The sequence below is a fragment of the Cyprinodon tularosa genome, unplaced genomic scaffold (genome assembly GCF_016077235.1).
Source record: "Cyprinodon tularosa strain WSP-4 unplaced genomic scaffold, ASM1607723v1 ctg70, whole genome shotgun sequence".
NCBI lineage: Eukaryota > Metazoa > Chordata > Actinopteri > Cyprinodontiformes > Cyprinodontidae > Cyprinodon > Cyprinodon tularosa.
In genome coordinates, this window is record NW_024039452.1 from 4,094,107 (window position 1) to 4,117,500 (window position 23,394).

The 23,394-nt window shown below is 37.4% G+C and overlaps 1 protein-coding gene across 4 annotated transcripts in view; it reads left to right on the plus strand.

Moving 5' to 3' along the window:
* sorcs2 (sortilin-related VPS10 domain containing receptor 2) overlaps window positions 1-23,394 on the plus strand; it is a 575,552-nt gene that overhangs the window by 482,269 nt on the left and 69,889 nt on the right. For all 4 annotated transcript variants that reach the window (XM_038268465.1, XM_038268466.1, XM_038268467.1 and 1 more), the window contains exons 6-8: window positions 3,342-3,406; window positions 8,148-8,266; window positions 17,529-17,618. In XM_038268465.1, coding sequence (XP_038124393.1) covers window positions 3,342-3,406; window positions 8,148-8,266; window positions 17,529-17,618 — 274 coding nt within the window. The remainder of the gene's footprint in view (window positions 1-3,341; window positions 3,407-8,147; window positions 8,267-17,528; window positions 17,619-23,394) is intronic.

The window sequence follows — 23,394 nt, forward strand, 5'->3', positions numbered from 1 at the left end:
ATTCATTTAGAGTTTTTATGTTATAAAATATGATGTTTATCAGAAAATCTAAATTGCTTGACATTTACATCACATTTGGCAGTTCTTTCAAGATAATAATCTTAACACGTGTCTTAAATTGCTTAATCAAAATGCATTTTTCAAACCTTCAATTCTCTCCTTCGGGTTCCTACCATGCTCCACTTGTCTCACAAGCTTCTTCTAGATTCTGGCTGTAACCTAGCAAAACAGCAGAGGCCTACAGATTAATTTTGTTTGATTCACAACCAAAATTCAGATTTCTAATGTTCAGCAATGCCTGTACACTCTGGACAAATTCCTTGTGGTATGACAACTGTAAAGAAAAAAAAAAGTGCTTCAAACTAGTTTACCTAGTTTTTCATGCTATCATTATGTCCAGAAATGAGGACTTCTACATATTTGGTGACACAATGGTGAGCTTATAAAAGGTGATGTCGTCTGACTCTTGACTTCACTCAAGTGTTAGTTCTTGCCTTCTTAAAAGTCCATCATATAGCGCTGTCTTTGCCGCTTGGCCATGATGGTGTTCAGAACATCGTAACCCGCTCCGCTGGTTGCGCCACTGAGGTCAAAAAGGAAATCGCATGGGCCCTGTGGGCCACCGTAATTTGGTCAGGCTACTCTGAAACGCACAGCCTGCCAAATGTTGAGAGGGCAATATTATTGCTAATAATGTTAATATATAGTAGAAATGTACACATTCAGCAATAAAATGTCCCAGGGCATGGTATGGGAGGATGGGTATTTAAGAAGGGGGATGATTTTTTAAGATTTTTTTTTAAGAAGGGGGATGCTATCCCCCCTCAACTCGAGTACTAGATGTGAGACAAAATTTTTCCTTTAATTTTAAAATAAAGCAAACTTGAAGTTTTGGAAGTTTCAACCTTCCCTTAAGGTAAATCTTTGTTTGCTCAGGTATGCCCTTAGGGCGGTTCACAAGAAAGCTTTGAAGTGCTCCTATTTATTTATGATTCAGCTTATTTACTTCTTATATAATCTACTGGGATTAAAGTATCTTTTTAATTGCCTGTTTATATTTAAAGTCAGGATAGATATTTTCTGTTAGATGATAAGTCTTGGTATAGCCATCTTCAGACTGTGGATTAGAAACTAGATGGTGCATAACAGGGTTGAAGTAGCAAAAAGCAAAATTTAAACTGTCTTTTGGGTCTTATTGAAAGGAATGACACTATTTAAACCTTGTATTCTAAGATTCCAAAAACAAGGGCAGCAAAATAACACATATATTTTTTTTCTATGATGTGCAATAAGTAGGCTTGTTGTTTGTGACCAAAAAAACTACTGTGCCAATGTAGAGACGTGCAAACTGACTGACAACAACTTTAATCTGTATGTTTAAGATGCAATCTGCACATTTTAAAGGGCCAGCACCAAAGAAAGATGAGGTTCTAAGCCATTTAGTAGTATAGTATTCATGACCATCAAAACATATGCATTACAAAAAAGAAAATACCTATAATTGAGGTAAAAACATAATATCATCAAACATTGCTATATTTTACTTTAAACTATTTATATTGTAAATACCAATATTGTAACATTTCATCTGACAATATTCTTATTAATAAAAAATTTGGCCAAATTAATATTATTTAAAAAATTGCAATACATCGTCTTTGTTGTGTATCAGATATTGGAATGAACCATATTGCGACACATGCCTCAAAATTCTTGCAAATTCACTCCCCTCCTTATAAGACAAAATACTATAGATAGAACACGTTACATCTTTATATCTCTCAGTGCTGCAAACAAATGTAAAAGACTAAATTATGAAAATAAGTAAAGATAATCAAATGGGAAAGGTGTCTTTATCTGTATATCTGTGCTTCATGCTTATGTTAAAGGTATAGTGGAGGATGTTCTTTTTCCAGGTGGATCATCAAAATAAGTGGTTCTCCTAATTGTCATCATTATGCTCTAAATTTGTACCTGAAGGTTCCTATGTTTTTCTGTCATATAGCATGGTCTTTGACCGCATTCTAAAATTTGCATAATGCTTTAGTTAGATGTTAAGAATTTTTTTTTATTAAATCAGTGTTGAAACAGCACCAATCTCACTATAAAATGTATTCTATAAACTATAAATCTATAATAATGTCTTGCCTTTTCCCCAAAATTGTGCTACAGCACTTTATTGGCAGTTCTTTCTTCTTTGTGTCCTCTTCCTCTCTATTACCCTTGACTGACTCTCTTGCTCCATTTTATGGGGAGGGGGCTCAACCTGTGGAATATGCCTTTGACTGACAGCCTTAGAGATAGTAGCCCATCTATAATACCCTTTTGAAACCATTCCAAGATTGGTCCAAGCATGGTAACCAAGATAACTGTTCTTTGTAAATGGCACGCACAACTGAACCAAACCGCGCCAATATGGTACAAGTTCATCAGTAGGGCTCGGCATTGTTCAGTTCTGACTCTGTTCTTGGATAACAAAGAGCTCATGAGCAGACCGCTTCCTTTACTTACAGTCAGACTCCATATTCATGAAATTTCAGACATTCATAAAACTACTAGCTTTCCTACCCTTCCACAACCAGAGATGATTCTGCTTAGCAGTGTGATGTACCTCAACGTCCGTTGTTGTTTCCTGGGTTTGTAAGCCTCGATTAGACTATTGTTTGTCGTATCCACTTCCCATAAGCTGACCCTGTCAAGCAAATTCACAAAAGGCTACCTTCTTTGCCAGACTCTCCGCAAACTTCCTAAATGTTTCATGTTGATTTGCTTGTTTTCCCCCAGAGAGCAGTAGTACCATAGATCGCCACTAGGAGGCGAGGAACTGTCCTACCGTGGTGCGTAAATGGTCGTAAGGAATCAAGCTAGGCACGGTTAACTATTCCAAGCTTGGTACAGATCGTTTTTCAGAAGTTCGTGTAAATTGAATAGTGAACCTTCTATTTTCTCGGTGCTGTTGCGGGTACTGTTGGGATTATAGTAAGGCTGATACCCAAGTAAGACAGGCAAGGATTGTTTACTTACAAAAATGAAGCAAAACCCAAATAGAGCCAATGATCCTTCCTGCTCTGCAACCACAGAGCTGGCCAAGCCAGCAACCAGGCTACAGGAAAACATCCCGGTACTCCTAATGGTCAGTCCATCTTATGACCATCGTCATAAAGTACACATACACAATTGAAGTGCAGCATTGGTCTCAGTAAGGTAATTAAAGTTACTGAGGCAAAAGAATAAGACTTTTAGAGTATATGCTTTTAGTGTATGAAATAAGATCTACTGTTATCTAAACCTAAAAGATCAGGAACCTTCTGTATTAATGTATTTCTTTTGTGTCTTTTTAGGTCTGTATCCGGTGTGGATCTGGATCCTGATTTGGTGCACATGGAAATGCAAGATTCAAGTGGAGGTACTATTATGTATCTTTATTTTTTATCAATATGCTAACTGATCACTGCCACAGAAATCCAAGTATCCTCTGATGACATTCAGGTCTACACTCAACTTATGTAATTTCTTTCGATTGCTCTAGTTTGTTTTGAAACTGTGTATTTTGGTGATTTTTTTCTTTTAAATTAAGTTTCATGACATTGTAATATCACACCACTTCTGAAGGCTGAACTAAGTCTAAAAACCTCAAGGCCAAAAAACACATTTTCACAGCAGCATCATCAGGCTCTGATTTAGATTAACCCTCACTGAAGTGTGAACACCCTCATCTGCATAAACAGTGCATTTAAAGTACAGTAGCAGCCATTCAAAATGGCCCTTGCCAGTCAAAAGTTAGCAAAATCCCCTCCAACTTCTGGCCACTGGAGTGACCCCCACCTTCTCCAGGGCATGCATATTTTTTTACTCTGACTCCACCATTTCAATGAATTACAGGGTCTGACCAGGAGATAATGCTTCTCTTTAGATCTTCATGTCCACAAATCATGACAGAAAGAATATTTCAGATGTGTAAAAATTGTAGGGTAATAGCCAAGGATCCATTATGGACAGTGGGGGAATTTTGAATGGCTACTACTGTAATGGCTATCTGCAGAGGGCTTTCTTTTGCAGTTATCTTCCAAACACTCATGTTTTTATATAGGGAGGGGCTTCCGTTCAGAACTTATGAGAATTACTTAGCAATCCATTAATCAAGTAAAAGACTACAGCGTGAATGATTTTGATAAAGGATTAGCAATATCTCTGCATAATGATCCTACTATAAACATAAATAAAAGTTGTCATATGTGGATGCTCTGTATACTGAATGCACCTTTTTCTTCCGTTGGCATTCTGTAAAAGTTTAAAAAACAATCCACTGGACTTGGTTTCCAAGATTTGAAGATGTTTCGCTACCTCTCCAGGCAGCTTTTTCAATTCAAATGTCTGGGTCCGCAGACATTTGAATTGAGAAAGCTTCCTGGAGAGGTAGCGAAACATCTTCAAATCTTGGAAACCAAGTCCAGTGGATTGTTTTTTAAACTTTTACAGAATGACTATGACCTGGATGACTGAGAATCTTCATCAGCATACTTCCTTTGGCACATTCTTCTCCTTTGACTATTTGAGCTGATGTAATGAGTAATTTTCTCCCCTGTGAGATCCATAACGTCAATGAATCAATCAATTAAAGAATAATTACAATCTCAAAAGGTTTTGATTGTATTTTGTAATTCTGGGGCCTCTGCCCCTAAAAATGCTGGTGGAAGATAAGAAGAGTCATGGATACAGTAATACAGTACGGTATCTCCTTTTTGACAGCTAACAAAGTAATGTAAGCATGAATAGAAAATTGTAAATATCCACCTCTGTATTCATTATTCATGTTAAGCCCTGCAAGCAATATTCCCCATCTGTGAATCAGCTTGAGTTAGGCAGACCCAGAATGAAAAAATATGGAGAGCATGAACAAAATCTATTTTTAAGTAAATACCCTAAACTCCTCTGTTGAATAATACTTACACCTCCCTAAAAGCCGAACCTCTTGAGGAGAGTGCCGTGGAATCTGTCAGGCTGAACAGGGACTGCCTGTGTTAGCCGAGTATGAAGAGACGAGGACGTCTGTGCGGGCCAGCTGCCCAGACATGGAAGCTCTTCCTGGTACTAGACACTGCCACATGGTCATCCTTCCCTTCACTTTTCATCCCTTTCCTTCAGTGCAAAGATAGATGCAGAGTCAAAGGGGCTGGAGCAACCAGGTATGCAAAACCGTTCTGTTCAGTCCTCTAGTCATCACAAGGTTAAAGGAGGAGCGAAAACAAAGAACAGAGAATGGTGGTGATTGTCTGCGGTATGAGGAGGTGTGGCCTTTTTCACACCCTGGACCACTCGATGACAGGGGGGAACAGGACTCCAGAGAAACTAAGATGATCGATTGATGGATGAGCCATGTATGCTGCGGGGGCTTACATGGAGAATAGCTATGCATGTGTGTCATTAGGGGGATTGTTGTGCAGGGAAGCATGATTGTGCCATATTCATGCGTAGATACATGGAAGCATGCTAACCAAGCACACACAGACACACACACATTTCCCGGAGGTTTAGATGTACGACAAACACAAACACTCAGTTTATTAAAAAAACAAAACAAAACACCACGTCAAAAATGTTTACCCGTTCCCTGTTTTTCCTCTTGCAGTTTTCCCTGGGATGATACTTCAGTTGCTTTGGGAAAATAAAAATTTGTGTATGCTCATTACTGACTATGAGTGCATTTGCAGTTGTGAAATGATAGCATAAAGGCATGCAGAAGTGCACGAGCCACTAGCTGGAATTGAACACTTAGCCCACTGTAATAGTTTCTTAATGAGTTCCTCGCCATATGCTGCTTTGATTAAATGTCTGGGCCTTTCAATAAATTAGCCACTCCATTTGTTAGAGCGGACAGCTCCCGAGTAAAAGACAATGCATCGAGGGGGGAAGGTACAGTGCCAATAAAGATGGCTGACTCCTTGACGCTCCCTGGAGCTAAAGTCATCACTCTTATTGTTCTGTCCTTTGCCTTTATTCTTCTGAGAAACAGGGCTGTCACACAATATAAGATGTTACTGTTAAAGGATCTTTTTCCTCAATGGAGGTCAATCAGGAACAAAATGGAATATTTCTTAAAAGAAAAGAAAAACTAAGTTACACAGTTTTAACTTGTATCGATTCGACACCCAAGTGACTGTGTTGATAAAAGTAAGATCTTCATTTTCAAATCCTGGTCAAACTGTTTACACTGGAGACATACAGAATAAATAGACATGGAATAAATAGAACAAAATCATTCCCTTGCTGGGTGGTACATTGTTCCCTGGTGACCATCATTAGCAGGTCCTACATGGGAGAATATTAGTTTTATATATAGGATCCGGAGAGGGTCCAGGATGTTCAAGGAATTTCTCTCTCTGGAAGCATACAGAAGGACATCGTCTTAAAGTCCATTCACCAGTCCTCACTATTGTCTAACGAACTTTCCATATTTGATTAATTATAGGAAAAGTCTGGAAAGCAGAATGATCAATGGATCATTATCTATACCTAAAACTAATATGTCCGTGAGGATACAATAAAATTAGCATTAATCAGTAAAATCTTATAACTGAGCCTGGGAGCGGCCATTTTTCCCCAAATATAGTAAAACCGGACTCCTGATATCTTCCGGCAGTGACGTCACGGTGTGGTAAGCCTAGCGCCATTCTCCTCGCTTTACAAGCAAAATCAATGGGAACTACTAGACACATCTGCAATCAACAACAATTATTGAAGATTTCCAGAGGACTTCACCATTGAAATTCACCAGAGCTATAGTGAAACTGACAATGCCCACGTGCATTGCAGTTGGATGTTCGAATACATCGGGTAAAAGGGGGAAAAAAAAGTTATTCCACCTTTCTGATTCCTGATCCTCCACGGACGGGTTCCTCGTTGGATTGCCAACATGAAGGAGGATTTGCCATCTAACTTCTGGCCAGAGAAAAAACCCGTAATATGTAGCCAACATTTGGAAGAAGAATGTTTTCAAGATGACTTGGATAATAGCTCGTTGTGACAAACACCAGATACAGCACTGGGACTTGATCAACAGCTGATACCGCACCGTGACGTTACAAACCAGTAGGTGGCAGTAGTGTTCTTTGACAAACATGGATGCCTCCAGTAAAGCACATTCAAATGAAATTAGTCTTAATTAAAAGCCCTTATTGTTTATTGGACAGGATGTAATAATTTTATATTTTAAGTACTTTCAGAAGTTTGAATTCTGAATATGACCAAACTGTTCCTTTAACAATGGTTTAATACTAAAGATGAGTTATAGAGAAAGGGTTTTATGCTACAAACAGATAGTTAGAACAGGCTATCTGTCCGTCTCGCCCTCTTGGTTTGCGGGAAAGGCCTAGGACAACAGACCAACAGGGAGAAGCTTCCTTCTTTACTCAGAGATTAATTCATCTCATTGCCCTGAGGCAAAATACCGCCAATTTGCATATCACTGAAAATGTTAAAAGTTTCCTACCATTGCAGCTATTTGAGATTTAAACATCCATAGTTATGCATCTAAGAGTAAAATGAGAACTGTCCATAGAAATTGTGGAATTGTTCATCTGAACTCTAAACCTTGCATGCGGGTCCATGTAAAAATGACTATAGGCATGTCTTTTGGGGATTGTTGTCAGATGCCAGCTTGTCCCCTCTTTTAGCAGAATAAACGACTTTTTATTTCTGATGCAGCTGCTGGTTGACATTCAACAGTGGGTGAGCTCTGCAACAGGTGCTAACCTCGCTGTGTCTGTCTGCAAGGATTATCTCCCTCGGCCATTTGGAGGCAGGAGCAGATATATTTCCATAGAGAAGCTGTCAGATCTTATGGTGTTTGGAAAAAAAGATGTCTCAAATCCTTTCTCTTTTTGACACACCCCCTTTTATTTTCCTGCTGTTTGTAGCATCTGTGTTTTATGTAGCCGATTTTAAGTAAAACCTGCTGTTTTACTGTTTATGTTGTTCTCATTTATCATCACCTATAATCAAAGCTGGCAAAACATGCACCAATGGGGAAGCCCATCATGTGTATTGAACTATGTTTGCCAAATTCACACACACACGCACGGATTTTTTTTTTTTCTTTACCAAAGCAGTTAACAGTGTTTCCTTCCTTTTCTCTGTGTTTTTTGCAGGTTACCTTTACGTTACCTGTCTCATCCAGAATTGTTCAGACAAGATGGTGACTGCCCAGTTTCTGGGGAAAATTGATCACAATTCGCTGCTGGTGCAAGATGACTACATATTTGTTAAGGTATTTATACCCCCAAAAATCTATGGGTTCAGACATACATGTAGGCTACGTTCACACTGCAGGCTTTATTGCTCAATTCCGATTTTTTTTTTGTCAAATCCGATAATTTTGGCTTTGCCTTTCACATTTCCAAATATGCGACTTGTATGTTATCTCCTGCATGAACTGCATTCAGACAATGCAAGTGTTCTGCATGCGCAGTAGAGGAAGCAATGATGTCACAAGCAAGCATGCTCTGTTGAGCCCATCTAGTGGCCTTTCCGAAATTAAAAAATTACATCTTTTCAAGATGGTTAAAAAAGACTGCTCTCCGCATCGTCATCTGCCATGGTTGTTGTTTTTCTCCCTACTCCAGCCTAGCCAGACACAGAATAGGGACCTTTGTTGAGTATAAGGGGTGTTAAGGTCAGATTAATGTGACCAAGCCGTTCAGACACAGATCTAATTTGAAATGATCAGATTCGTATCAGATTCAGGACCACATAGCCGAGTGGCCTGGGTCGCATTAAAGAAAAATCGGATGTGTGTTGTTCAGACTGTCATGAAGAGATCAGATACAGGATACAGATACAAGAAAATCATATTTCAGTCACTTCAGGGTGCTGTGTGATCATATTTAGAAGGTAAGAATAAAAGGTTACAAAAAAATCAAATATTAGATAATATATAATTGAAAAAAATAAACAAATTTTCCTTCTTCCTGTATACAGTGAACAAACCCAGTTGATATAATTTAGTAAATCCAAGTTGTGCCATCACAAATCGAAAGGGTTACAGCATGAAAAACAGCAGCAAGCCCTTCATGTTTTCTATAGATATAGATAGATAGATAGATAGATAGAGAGATATATATATATATAGATAGATAGATAGATAGATAGATAGATAAAAATAAGGCTTGATTTGGATTTTCATGAATGACATAATTAACAACAGTTGTTTGCTTGACAGTAGTGCTGTGAGACCAACATGACTTAACTACTCAGTAACTTTGCAAAACAGTCTTGACGTAATTAACATTTATAATATCATGACCAGCAATTTTTATGAAATTTTTCATATTTTATTCTGAAGGAGGCCAAAAGTCATATTTAGGAGTGTGTCTAATGTGTGAAGAAATGCTAGCACTGCAAAACTGAGGGGCTACAGACCACTAGGGGGAGAGGACTGATTATCTGTTAATATCGGCCCAGAACTTAAACATTGCTATGATTTAGTGCTTATTTGATGCCATTCAGCAGAAGGGAGAGAAAAAAAGATAAGTTTTCCATTAATCTTTTAATATATTTAATCTCACTTATAATCACGTGTAGGGAGTTAAGAGAGTTGCAGGGTAGTGGTTAGGGCGTACAGCTTGGAATCCTGATGTTCTGCCCCACTCCCACAGACTGCCGCTCTGGGTCTCTGAGCAAGATCCTTAAAGGAATAGTACACCCAAAACATGATTAGCCTTCATTTTCTACTCACCCCCATGCTGAACAACACTCTGGAGTAGACCAAACCAGATGAAAGTGCGCATTCAGCGTCTGCTCTGCCGATAATGCAAGTGAAGAAGAAGAAATGTGCTGTTTACCTGTGCAAAGAAAGAAACAACGAAAGAAAAATGTCTGAGGACTTCAGTGTTGAGGAAGAGCATGAGTTCTTTGCCGAGCTGAATGCGCACTTTCATCTGGTTTGGTCTGCCGCGGTTTCCGTAGACTCGTGAACGCGCTTTTAGGAAGTCCTATACACTACTGTTTATGCTCTAAAAACATTCTAAATGACTTCGTTTCGAGTAAATTATGGACGCTACCAACTCAGGACACTTGGAATACATTGGACGAGCAGTATGGAGGAATATTGACACGTTTTTTGTGGACTTTTATGGACCTTTCTGTCTCGGGTGCCATAGACCTCCATTATTTGAATGTCAGCAGACAGCAAGAAGCCTCCCAGATCTCCAGATGCATTTGAGATATCAAAAAAGTACTCCAGAGTGTTGTTCAGCATGGGGGTGAGTAGAAAATGAAGGCTAATCATGTTTTGGGTGTACTATTCCTTTAACTACTCAGTAACTTCACAAAACAGTCTTGATGTAATTAACATTCATAAAATCATGACCAGCAATTTTTATGAATTTTTTCATATTTTATTCTGAAGGAGGCCAAAAGTCATATTTAGGAGTGTGTTTAATTCAATGATTTTCCTAATGTGTGAAGAAATGCTAGCACTGCAAAACTGAGGGGCTACAGACCACTAGGGGGAGAGGATTGATTATCTGTTCATATCGGCACAGAACTTAAACATTACTATGATTTAGTGCTTATTTGGTGCCATTCAGCAGACTTCTGAAGGGAGAGAAAAAAAGATAAGTTTTCCATTAATCTTTTAATATATTTAATCTCACTTATAATCACATGTAGGGAGTTAAGAGAGTTGCAGGTAGTGGTTAGGGCGTACAGCTTGGAATCCTGATGTTCTGCCCCACTCCCACAGACTGCCGCTCTGGGTCTCTGAGCAAGACCCTTAACCGCTGATTGCCCTCTGGGTGCCCTACAATAGAAGCCCACTGCTCCCCAAGGGGATGAGTTAAATGCAGAGAGTTAACTTTTCCAATATGACATCAATAAAGTTCAGTTATTATTTATTATAATTATTGTATGCCTTTAATGAGGGTCTGGGCCCGTATGTGATGATGCGTGACAGTGTCCCTCTAGTGGTGTTGATGAGGACTTCTATAATTAGATGCTAGTTTGCACATTTTCTTAACTTGCAGTTTTTTTGTCTACTTGCAGCATTTTTCATTTGCCTGTTTGTATTTTTATTTATCTTTTTTGCTAATAGCTTTTCCTTATGAGAGATGATTCAAGTATATTTCTTTGCAAATATCAGGATTAAACCTTTGTTTTTTTTTAAGGTAATCACTTTGCAGAATAATTCAGCTAGCTGTCTGATTCTTTTTTAATAAATACCAAAGATAAATGAAAAAAACAAAAACAATTTTGTTCAAACCATGCAATATTTACTTACAGCAAAATGTAGAATACTGCAGTAAACAAATAGCGCATTGAGCTTTGTTTCATTGCCTTGTTTTCCATTTCCTGCACTGAGACAAAATTAGAACTGCAGTGCAATGCAGATAACAGCTTCTCCCAAACCTTTCCACATCCCCGTGTTAATTTTACTAATGAGTTGATGTGAACTTAGCCATCTCTGTAATAACATTGCTAATAATGTCTTTAAAAAAAGCGCCTCTTAAGCCTCAATCTTAATTGTTATTTTTCATAGCTTGTTTCGTGTCAGACAAGGTGTGTGTTTATTTGTAAGTTAATTATTTAACTTGCTGACATTTTTGTAGATAAACTCTTTCTTCTCAGATGACACATCCTCTGGACTTTGCAAGAAATGGAAAGTAATTGCTATTCTGGGATTGTGTGCAGAATTAATTCCCTCTATAATAGACTTGCTATGCTGTGTATAGTAAACCATGCAAAGGCCCAGAATTGAATCCCATTTGCATGTGTTAACAGGAGAATACGTATACATGTAATATAGCAGAGCTGAGTCTGTTTAATGAGATGATTTAGTCATATATACAGTAGTTCATGTATACTGTGTCTCATTCTAAGTTTATGGGTTTGTATATCTTTTTTTTTTTTTTTTTGCTTGTTAGAATAAAATAAAAAAATATTATAGGGATGCAACAGCCTATATGCATGGTCATCAGGAATTCATCCAGTTCCTCCTATTATCACTAACAACCATGGACACTTTGCTCGTAAAAAATAAAAATAATGGGATCCTTCAGAGTGGGAAGCTCAGGAAAAAGACAAATTCTCTTTAAGCAAAATAATATGTATTTTCAGATGGAAATGTTCAAAAATATATATCATCAAATTAAATCGAAAGATATGTAATGGGCATCATCTGTATCTTCCTTTGTAACGAATTTTCATTTAAATCTTAACATTGCCCAGCAATTTTAGTCTCTAGAGGAAATAATTTCTCAGCAATTTGCCAACTACAAAGCACCAATAATGTCAATAGATCTGAAAACAATGGGGAGTATGTTCTTTTAGTTTCATAATAGCTATTATGTTCCCTGAATACTACATGACATTACTGTATTATAAATTATCATAACAGTGATCCATCTCGGTGGTATTTAACATTTTAAAAAGAAGTCTTACATACCTGAATAATAGGCACCCTATTGCAAGGACAGGGTGTCTTTAGTTTTACAATCTATATCCTGTATCCTTTAAAAAGGATGCTGTGAACATTTTATTTTTGGACAAAAAACGTATGAGCCTACAGAACTATTTAAAAACAACGAATAAAAATAGATTCACTACTTTGTTGTAATATACACTTCAGTTCAAGCACTTCAGTGCAAGCAAGCAGGGTATATATCATCAGTTCTCAGGTGAATATACAGTAGTGTTGCACCGATTCCAGTATCAGGTGGGGCCCCAGTCCATCAAATTGTAGTATCGGCGAACACCAACAAATAGGGCACTGATACCATTTTGAGAGCCAAACGTTTATTCCACTATTGTCCCTATTCCAGGTAGGCAATAAAAAGTTCTACTGGATTCACTTTGTATTAGTCTTTTTCCTGCTTCACAAAGGTAGGCAACTGCTTGACAAAGCCATGATGGCAATTATTTTACATCCAGGTAGTATGCAGTTCTTTATATACACACACACATCAATTTCAAACAGATGGTATCGGTATCAGCCAATACTGCAAAGCCATTTATCGGGTATCTGTATCGGGGGCAAAAAATTGCATTGCTGCAACACTAATATACTGTATGCGCTTATTAATTAAACTTCACAATAACACTATTGTCATGACCGGTTTACGAATCTGACCCACATGCAGAGAAACCACTCAGAGAACAAGGGAAAAGTTTATAACAAGGTTTATTGAGGTGATCGAACAGGAGTTGGATCTGGAACTCAGTGAGCTGGTAACCCGGAACTGGAAGTGAGAAGGGAAGTAGGGTGGTCAGTTCAGGAACCGTGGGAATCTTGGAAGCACTTAGTTTAGCAAGAAGGGGACTCACATTTGAGGGGGGCCTTGTTAGTCGTTGAATCCAGTCTGTGTGGTAAATCCTGAGATTAGTGCACACGTTGGAGGGCGGACGGGTTGACAAGCGTTGGACCCAGAGAAGTAATGCAGCGTCAGCTGGTATGAACCTGAGTCACTGTGTTTATCTCACACGTGACTCTATTAGCTCCAAAATCATTTTACGCAAACCAGAAGGAAATAATTAAATTATTATATTTAAACGTTATTGAACAGTTCTCCACATTTCATTACACAAAGAACACAAGATCAAAATAGATCAAAGTGCAAAATAATGCTCTCTAAAACACTATGGTTACGTTAAACTGCATGAATAGAAAGAATATGAAAGTGCTCGGTGGGAACATGTTCCTACTTTGAACTACAGGCAGGGTTCCCTGGTTACACACTAGGTTGAGTTGCAGGTGCTGGGGCTGTCGGTGTTTTCTTCTTCACTGATGATGGTTTTCCAAAAAAATCCGAAATTAATTTCTGTGCCGTGTTTTCTCCTTGTTTCTGTCATTAGACTATGTAAATTTACTAGTCTGCTGCCACAAGCGGGATACCTCGGCCGTTTCTCAATTCACTAGAACACGAGTACAGACGTGTGTCCTTCCCAAGTTTGTTCTTGAAAAGAACACAGGAAAGTGTGGACTTTCAGCATAAATATGGGTCACTTGGAACAAGGGCGTACTGATGACGTCACCACACGCTCTGCTCGTCTAGAGCTGCATTTCACATCCTGTTATTAATAGTCTCTAGATGATATCAAATGAACATTTTGCCAATTAAAACAAAAAAATCATCATCAGAGCAAGCAGTCCTTCATATACGGCTATGCAGAGAGAGGGCTGCTGCAGACGGGCTGCGGTTAGCCCTGGCTGCCGTTAGCCTCGGAGCTCCGCTGGTTGCCGCAGTCGTCTCAACTTCTGAAATTTATTTTGTTAAATTACACATTAAATCAGTCAATGGGCCACATAGTAAAGCTTTAAAGTATAATATTCACTTCTGACACTGATTGCAACAATAGAGACCACCTACCCCTGCTACATGTTACTCTTATAGGGAAGTAATGTTTGAGGTACATCAAGGTGCAGTATTGGTGCCTGTAATTTTTATATATATATACAGACATATTCTTGTCATCAGTAAAAGAAAGAAAAAAATGATATAGCTGGTCTGGTTAGGTTACCATTTTCTACTTCTGCATAACAGTTATAATAACTGTTTTTTGATTAACCTATTTCAAACAATCTAAATGATGCTTAACGAACTAGCCTTGAAGAATTAGAGCCTTGACTTTATATAAGCTTGTATAATTTGTTAATATATGGGCCAGCTTTCCACACAGAATGATGCTATTTACTGCTTGGTGTTATTTTAGCAACACACTTTGTTTAGTTATCAGTTTTAGAATCAAACTTATGTATAATTTGGTCAAAATTTCCCTCATTTGTCTCTTTGGTTTCTGTGACAGATTTAAACCCAACCTAAAATTACTTTTAACTTCACATGATTCTATGGTGATGCGCTTGCTTCTCAGCTTTCTTTACGTTATATTTTACTTTGAGAAAGGCTCTTTTATTTGATCCTTTATTTCCACTAAACAAACAAAAAAAAAAAACTTGGAAACCTTACATGTTTTTTTTTTCCTGTTTGTTTTTTTACCCAAAGAACATTTTACAGATTACACTTTTTTATTCTATTTCTGTTATTTCTATAACAGAAATATGCAGTGTCAAAGCAAATAATGAAGCTTAGTTGCTCTTTATCATTCTGCACTTCCGGCTGCTCTTCATATATACACTCCCTGTTGGAAAACTCCACCAGTACCTCCGTTCTTCACCAGATTTTGTTTTTACAGTCACCTTTATAACATTTTTAATTACTCTTCAGTATTCACAAACATTCCTCTGCTTTTCAGCTCTCTTCAGTTAAAGGTCTTGGTTCCTATCACCGCTCTGAAATAAGGTGACAAAGACAGATATGCAAAAACAAGAAGGAAGAAAAAGAAACAAAGTTACATTTAATGTTTTTAAAAACACTGACGTATCCATTAGATTAAAAAGGGGATTTTTAAATATTAACTCGTGGCAAAAAAGGAGGTATGCACAACATGCAATGCAGGGCTCGATGTTAACCATCGCCCAATCTCCCGGGGCAAGTAGTTTTTATTGTTGGGAGAGTAAAAATTTCATTGCATTTGCCTGCCGGGCAAGTGCAAAGATCGCAAAAAAAAAAATTATTTATCACTCAAAATTACTTTAAAAGCACCGACATTCGATGAAAACGACCCAGAAACGTTGCCGGCGCCATTTTTGTTGTTTTGTACACATTCTCGCATGATTTGAAAAAGCTTGATTTTCCGTCAGATGGCGTGATTTTTGTTCACCTAGCTGTAATTTTGATTTAGTTACCAAAACAACAAACGGCTGCATTTATTTTGTCAGGGAAAACTTATCCTGAGTCAGTTAAAAGTCAGGGAATTCTGAAATGATGTAAAACTGTGGAAAACCTGTATAAAATAACTATTTATAATGATTCTCTAGAAAAGTCACATTATATTAATAGTATTATCTTCTATAAACATACCGTGACTCTAAAATAAAAGTTATTCATTTGTGACATTGACTTCTGTCTTATGATTTATCTTAAGTTTTTAAACCGTCAAGTTTTTTTTTTTGATTTTTAACATAACAATTTATATTTTTCCAAGCAAGCAACATTTTAAAGCAAAGTTTAGTTTTAAAAGAATGTGCAGGAAGGATTGAAAAGCATGTTAACACGGTAATGTAGGCTTGAGTTCATTATCTGACGCATGCAGATACACACCAGGAACCTGGAAACTTAAAAAATACTGAATTACAAAAAACATTTAAAAAACAAACATGTTTCATCGATATATATACAAAAATGAATATTAGGAACTATATTTATCAAACGTTATACTGGGCAAGTAAAAATTGTTTCCGGGCAAATGAAATGTGAAAGTCACTTGCCCAAAGGGCAAGAGGTAAAAATCCTAAATGTCAACCCCTGCAATGGTATGAGAACTTATCATTTAAGATTTCCCATGTTCAGCTTTAGTGTGCTGTCGATTTGTACAGAAGCCAAGAGCGGTCGTGTCCCTCTGTTATTTTTTCACGGTGGTTTTCTCGAGAAACCAAGTAAATTTTCTCATTATCTAGAGATAACAAAAGCAGTGTTTTCGTGGTAATGAGTTGATAATTTTCTCATTAGAAAGCCGTTTTCTCGTCATAACGAGATGATTAGTGTGTCTTAAAACTGATTACAAGTTTCAATACCAGAACAGCGGGAGAAGATTTATAAATCTAAGTCTATGTGTAATAATGTAAACAATCCTGTGTTTAACTTGTAGGTAACGATGTTGTTGGTTTGATGATTTGCTTCCACTTCTTATTTATTACTCTTACAGGTTAATTATCTCCTTATCTCAAGAAATCAATAACCATTTTCTCGTGATAATTGTCTTTTTATCTCAAGAAAAAAAATGTATAGTTTGATAATGTCATAACTATCTTGTTATCAACAAGATAGTTATGACATTATCTCTAGAAGGCAAAGAAAAAAGAAAGTTGAGTACGACCGCTCTTGGCTTCCGTAGACTCTGAAACATTGCTGCTTTTACGACAATTCCTCCAAAATAATTTGTGCTCTCAGGCTCAACTGGAGGGCAGTGAGGTTCATTTGTGTTTTTGTTATTTAAATGCCAAAGTCTCTGAAGTGCATGGGAATTTCTTTGAATTTATCTCTCACGATATGTATATGAGTCACAGATGAAAACAATTTTTAATCTTTTTCACCAATGAGCTGCCAAATGGATTATGTTTTTAATGTAAATTTCTTTTTCTGGATATAAGACTATTATTATTAGGATTTGATTAGATAACAATCTGCATTTTTTTGTGTTTGGATCTTGCTTATATTATCACTTCTTTTTTACTTATTGTATTTTTTCCCCAATACCTTTATAAGTTCCTTTCAGTCTGTTTGTTCTCCATTATTTAATGGATAGTCCTACATGAATTACTTTTTTATATTAATAATAATTGAAGCTAAATCAAGAAATTTGTTTTTGAATTTAAGATAATTTTACTGTATCTAAATGTTCATTTATATGACAAACATATCCTCGTCATGGACTTGTGTTCATATATGGTCTGCCTCTCTCTGCTTTCCATTGATTAGGTTACTACAGGAAATCGAACCAAGCACTATGTGTCCTATCGGCGTAATGAGTTCGTCCAGATGAAGTTTCCCAAGTACGCACTTCCAAAGGTAAAAACTCCATGAATTCCCTCTGTCACAACTGCTGTTTCTCTGGGATGACTGCTTGCAAATTGCTGCCAATTTGGCTTTCTGTGAATATTATTCAATACTAAAGACATTATTAAATTCAAGTCATAATAAATATAGCAAAGGAATCAAACTATTATCTGTTCCTTCATCTTTAAACAATTGTTTTCACCTATTTAGGATCCCTATAATAGCATTTTAAAGAAAAGTCTGGTCAGCAAGGAATGATCAATGGATCATTATTTATACCTAAAACGAATACGTTTGTTGTGAGTTAATGAATTTATCGTTAATCAGTAAAAAATTAAAAACATAAATTTTTGATGGGATCACTGAATCTGAGAGCAGCCATTTTTGCCGAAATATAGTAAAACCTGACTCCTGCCATCTTCTGGCAGTGACGTCACGGTGCGGTAAGCCTAACGCCATTCTCCCCGCTTTGCAAGCAAAATCAATGGGAACTACTAGACACATCTGCAATCAATAACAATTATTGAAGATTTCCAGAGGACTTCACCATTGAAATTCACCAGAGCTATAGTGAAACTGACAATGCCCACGTGCATGGCAGCTGGATGTTGGAATAAATCGTGTAAAAGTGAAAAAAAAATAGTTATTCCACCTTTCTGATTCCTGATCCTCCACGGACGGGCTGGTCGTTGGATCGCCAACTTGAAGAGGGAGGATTTACCATCAAACTTCAGGCCAGAGAAAAAACACGTAATATGTAGCCAACATTTGGAAGAAGAATGTTTTCAAGATGACTTGGATAATAGCGCGTTGTGACAAACACCAGATACAGCACTGGGACTTGATCGACAGCCGATACCACACCATGACGTCACAAACCAGTAGGTGGCAGTGGTGTTCTTTGACAAACATGGATGCCTCCAGTAAAGCACATTCAGATGAAAATTACTCGTAATTAAAACACTTATCATTCATTGAAGAGTATGCAATAATTTCATATTAAAGTTCTTTCAGAAGTTTGAATTCTGAAAATGACCGGACTTGTCCTTTAAGGAAGAAGTAAATACACTCATAAGTCATAAAATAGTAAACCTTTTTTTTTTTTTTGGTGAGGGAAGGATTCTAATCATCCAATTATAATGGTTCAAAACTACTACTAGCCTTCTACAAACAATACTTAATTCACATAATTTGTAGGTTTCAAATTTTTTGAGCATTGACATTACTTGCTCCGGTTGCTTCTTGTTTTTAGTTTTTCTACTGTATTGGTTTCTTTCTCATGGGCCAGGTTTAAAAAAATCAAAACCTAAAGAGAAGGGAAAATTTTTACCAGATTGAGCTTTTGCCAATTTCCATCTGCAATTCCAGAGCAAATGCAAACAGCATTAAAACACATATTACTTGATATAACCTCTGAAGCTGTGTAGCATTAGTTCATCATTACTAACATTATTATGACAATCAAAATTAGCATTAATGGACTAGAAATATGTTTAATTTGAATGATAATTATAAATTAATCTGATTGTGCTATATTCAAGTCCCAGTATTTTATTGGCTTATTTAATTACAGCATTTGAATCAGATCCCTCAGTTTCTTCAGCAGTGCTGCAGTATTGAATGGAGACTTTGCATGAAACTTCTTTAGTTTGCTATAATAACTATTGTTTGCTGGGCTATGGTCCGGTTGTTTGATATATATATTTCACCAAATATGCTCTATATTTTTTCAGTTTTTTGCGGTTGGTATTTAAATTTTAGTTTTTGTAAGTGGACTATAACTCACAACACAGTCATGCGTGTGACAGTAATTTCTCCCGTTGGTCAGAAATGACTATAGCAGGACCGGGCTCAGACCCAGAACTGAAGAAAAAGCTATGGGAGTCTCTTTTACCTATTTGTGGTTTATTACAGCTGCAAAACGATTGTGTATCTGAAGCAGCTTATTTTAACATAAGTTTTAAGTATTTCTATTTCAAGTTTTGTGACTGTGTCAAAGAATGTGTCCTTCCAGCTGAGGGAGATTTAGCACATGGTGGAAGTGTTGCTAAGCAACAGACAATGGAGCTGGTATAACTTAATATAACGTTTACAATACAGGTGACTTGCTAAAACCAAATGCAGGTAAGCTGTTTAAACTTTTTTCCAAAAAGTTAAAGACCACTGGATTTTGTTTCCAAGTTTGAAGACCTATCGCTTCCCATCCAGGTAGCTTTCTCAATTCAAGATGTCTGGATTTGCATTGAGTTCCAGGCTTTTATAGAGTAGCCCAGCAAAGGCTTGTAATGGCTTAGAAAATATGCACATTGGAGCTGGAAAACCATCTCCACTCCTTCATAATGGAAGTCGTTGAGGTCGTTATTGGCCTGGAATACCTGCTACTGGCCAATCCCTCTGAAAAGGCAGTCGTTAAGGGTCATCATTGGCCTGGCTGACCTGGCGAGATATTTTGTTCCCCTGCATAGCGATGGGGGTTGAGGTTGTATTGGGAAGGAAACAACTGTATCACTGTGTTTCTTCCTAATACCATCTCACAGAATGGGTCGCATTGTCATGAAAAAATCAGATAAAGGTCGCATATGGGCAAAAAAATCGGATTTGGGGCACTTAAAGCTGCAGTGTGAACATAGCCTAAGTGTTCCAAATTAGTTGTGTAGGGTGATAGAAAAAAAAAATGAAAGTTATACTTGTTTTCTTTAACTTCTTTTTCTGTGGGTATACCACAAGTATAAAACAATGTACAAAAGAAAAGTAAACGAGGGGGTCTAATACGAGTTCTACTACTTTTTTCAGGCACCCTCCATGGATAAGTATTCTTCAGGTTTTTGCAGAAAGCTGAGAGAAAATTGTCTGTAAATTTTACTCACAGTGATTCAGTTAACATCTTGCAATCAATCTCTCCAAAGTCATGCACTATTTCTTCAGAGTCAAGCATTGGTTTAGTGCTTGCCCTCAAATAAATCATGGCACTACCCCGACAAGTGATGCATGGCATAAAATATTAACACTTGGGCGTCAATCCACTTGTGTGTTGTGTCACTGACATAGGCAGAGACGATAAATGAATTTGTCTTCAGTCCAAGGTTGGAGAGGAACTTTGCTGTCAGACACAGCAGCACAGGGGGTGTTTTAATGCAACATGACCCAGAGTGCTATTGACCTATGCTGATGACATGCAGAGCCTGGGGAGATGTTTCATGTATTTTTAAACCTCAGAATAAGAAAAGAGTGGATCATCACCGCAATCGATGGTCTTTGGCACAAATGCCTAGTTCTTCCAATGTATAGAGTTACTCTTTACTGACCCAAGCCCCCTTCTTAGACTGCTAAACTGCAATGGTGGTTTGGCTGCCGTTTCTCTAGGCACTCAAGGAGCCGCAAGTAAAAAAAAAAAAAAACTTGTCAGTTTAGGTGTATTGGGTAGATGGTGGATGAATCACTTTATGCATCAGCATGTGCATAAATGTGTGTTTGTGTGTGTTTAGTTAAAACACGCCCTAGTTGCTCTATTTTACTTGTCTTGACTTTCTCCACATGTGTCTTCTTACTTGGTTGAGCAGATAGGTCACAGTTTGCAAAGCTTTTAGGGAGAGCGACATGGGGTAAGGTGCTGGCAGTGGCACACGGGCCTGAGGAGAGATATTGAAGGGAGAGATTTGGGCAGAGCGTTTGTGCGGGGGGTCAGTGTTTTTGGTGTTTTCTGTTGTGAATAATTGAAAATCTCGGGGAATGAAAAATGCAGAGGCCGTCAGAGAAAGCTGTTTGGCTCTGCGCTGTTAGACTTGACCCAGGTTATGGATTAACAACACACACACGAGGGCACATGCACAGAGTTTGTTGGACTGTGAAATCACAGGTAGTAATTGTCCCTTTTCTGCTCGGCTTCCACTTTTTTTTTTTTGCTGTCCAGCTGGGATGTAATCAGCTTCACATTTTTTTGCTTGATTTGTTCATCCAACAGTAATCGGAAGCTTCAGGCAGAGTGTAATATATCTAGCATACCTAGAACAATAGAAAACATCCATCCATCTTCGCCCACTTCATCCGTCAGGGTCATGGTGGGGCTGGTGCCTCCATTACAGCAGTCTATGGGTTAAAGGCGAGGTACCCCCTGGACAGATCACCAGTCCAAGGCAGCATTAGAAAACAGATCTATCATATTCATTGTTTCGGTAAGGAGCTTATTTTCTCTCATAATTTATAGAATGAATTTTGTTCCCTTATAGTTGCAAGCAAAGAGCATGTTTTTGTAAATGGAAATCTAAAAAAACAAATACAATCCAGAGGTAAAACTTCTTTTCATACCTGCCTTTATTTGCAAGGGTCATCCAAGAATTTGACTTGCCTCTATCGGCATGCAGTATTAGCAACTTTAGCAGTCACTATGCTCCATTTACCATTTTCTCCTCCAAAGGAAATAGCAAGTTGATGCCATCTTTGACTAATAATTGCCTTCCATGAATGCCATAACTTAATACATAAGACCAAAATGGTGCTTGTGGGCTCTTTCTCTGGTTTTAGCAAAGACACTGGATTCTCTCAGCAGAGCGACACTCACATTAAATCTGGTTCTGCTGGAGCGTGCTTCTGTAGGGACGTAGTTAGCGCACACAACCTATGTATGGAGGCCTTAGCCCACGACGCCAGGTTCGAATCCGACCTGTGATCCTTTGCCGCAGGCTATAATACCCCCTTTCCTGTTAGCCTACCGTCCAAAAATGAGCCACTAGTGCCATAAAAAAGAAAAAAAGTCTGATACTGATGAACATTTCTTCCATTTATAAACAGTTGATCGATTGTCAAATGCCCATCAATGAGGGGGTTTTGAAAAGTAAATGGCTAGATGAAATTACCTGAGTTTTTTCAGATAAAAAAATAGACTAAATGAATCAATAAACCAAATCTGTCTGGGTGATTTGGTTAAGTTTTCTCTTTAGAGTGCCTTTAGATGTTGTAAACTGATGCTACAGTATGTCAAATGAATTGAATTGCCTTTAAAAATAAAGAAAGAACTTATATTCTATAGCAGCATTGCAGAATCATGTTCATAAATTTACATTGGAAGGATCTGCAGCATGATAAAGTGAATTTTGGACTCTGAGTTCACCACTTTAAAGCCTTTAGGTTTTTAGCCATGTTTTAGCCATTTCAAGAAGAACTGTAAAAAAAAAAAAAAAAGTAAGTCTTTCAGTAAATTGCTGGTAGCTAAGGTTGTAAGATTCCCCCTGTAAATTACAAGAAAAGCATTTTGTTCTTTATTTTTTACAATTAGAAGGTACATTTATTGTTGATTTTCCAGTTAAAATGGTGTCTCCATCATTATGTTACTGTAGAGGAAAATATTTGAAATAACTGTCATAAAATCTTTTTTTAGAAAAACCATCAGGAATTAGTAAATAAATCAATTAAATTAAATTGAATGAGATTATAAAATAAAATAGGTTCCCAAATAGCTCATCAAATATACAGTAGCCTTAACCAATATATACTTTATTTACATTCATAGAATCAGTAGTATTGAAAGCAAAGGTAAGCTGCCATGATACAGATATTTTCCATAGGTAGGATTAAAGATCCATCTGTATTTTCTGCTTATCAGTCAGGTGATGCCTATGCTGGACAGTCTATAGGTGAATGGTGTAACCTTAGCCTTAGCCATTTAACTGTTCACACCAAGTGTGATGGTCTTGTCTGTATATACTTAATGTATATTTTTTATTTATTTTTAAATATTTTTTATATTTTGTATTCTTTCTTTCTTCCTACTGTACTGTTCAATGTGATGCAA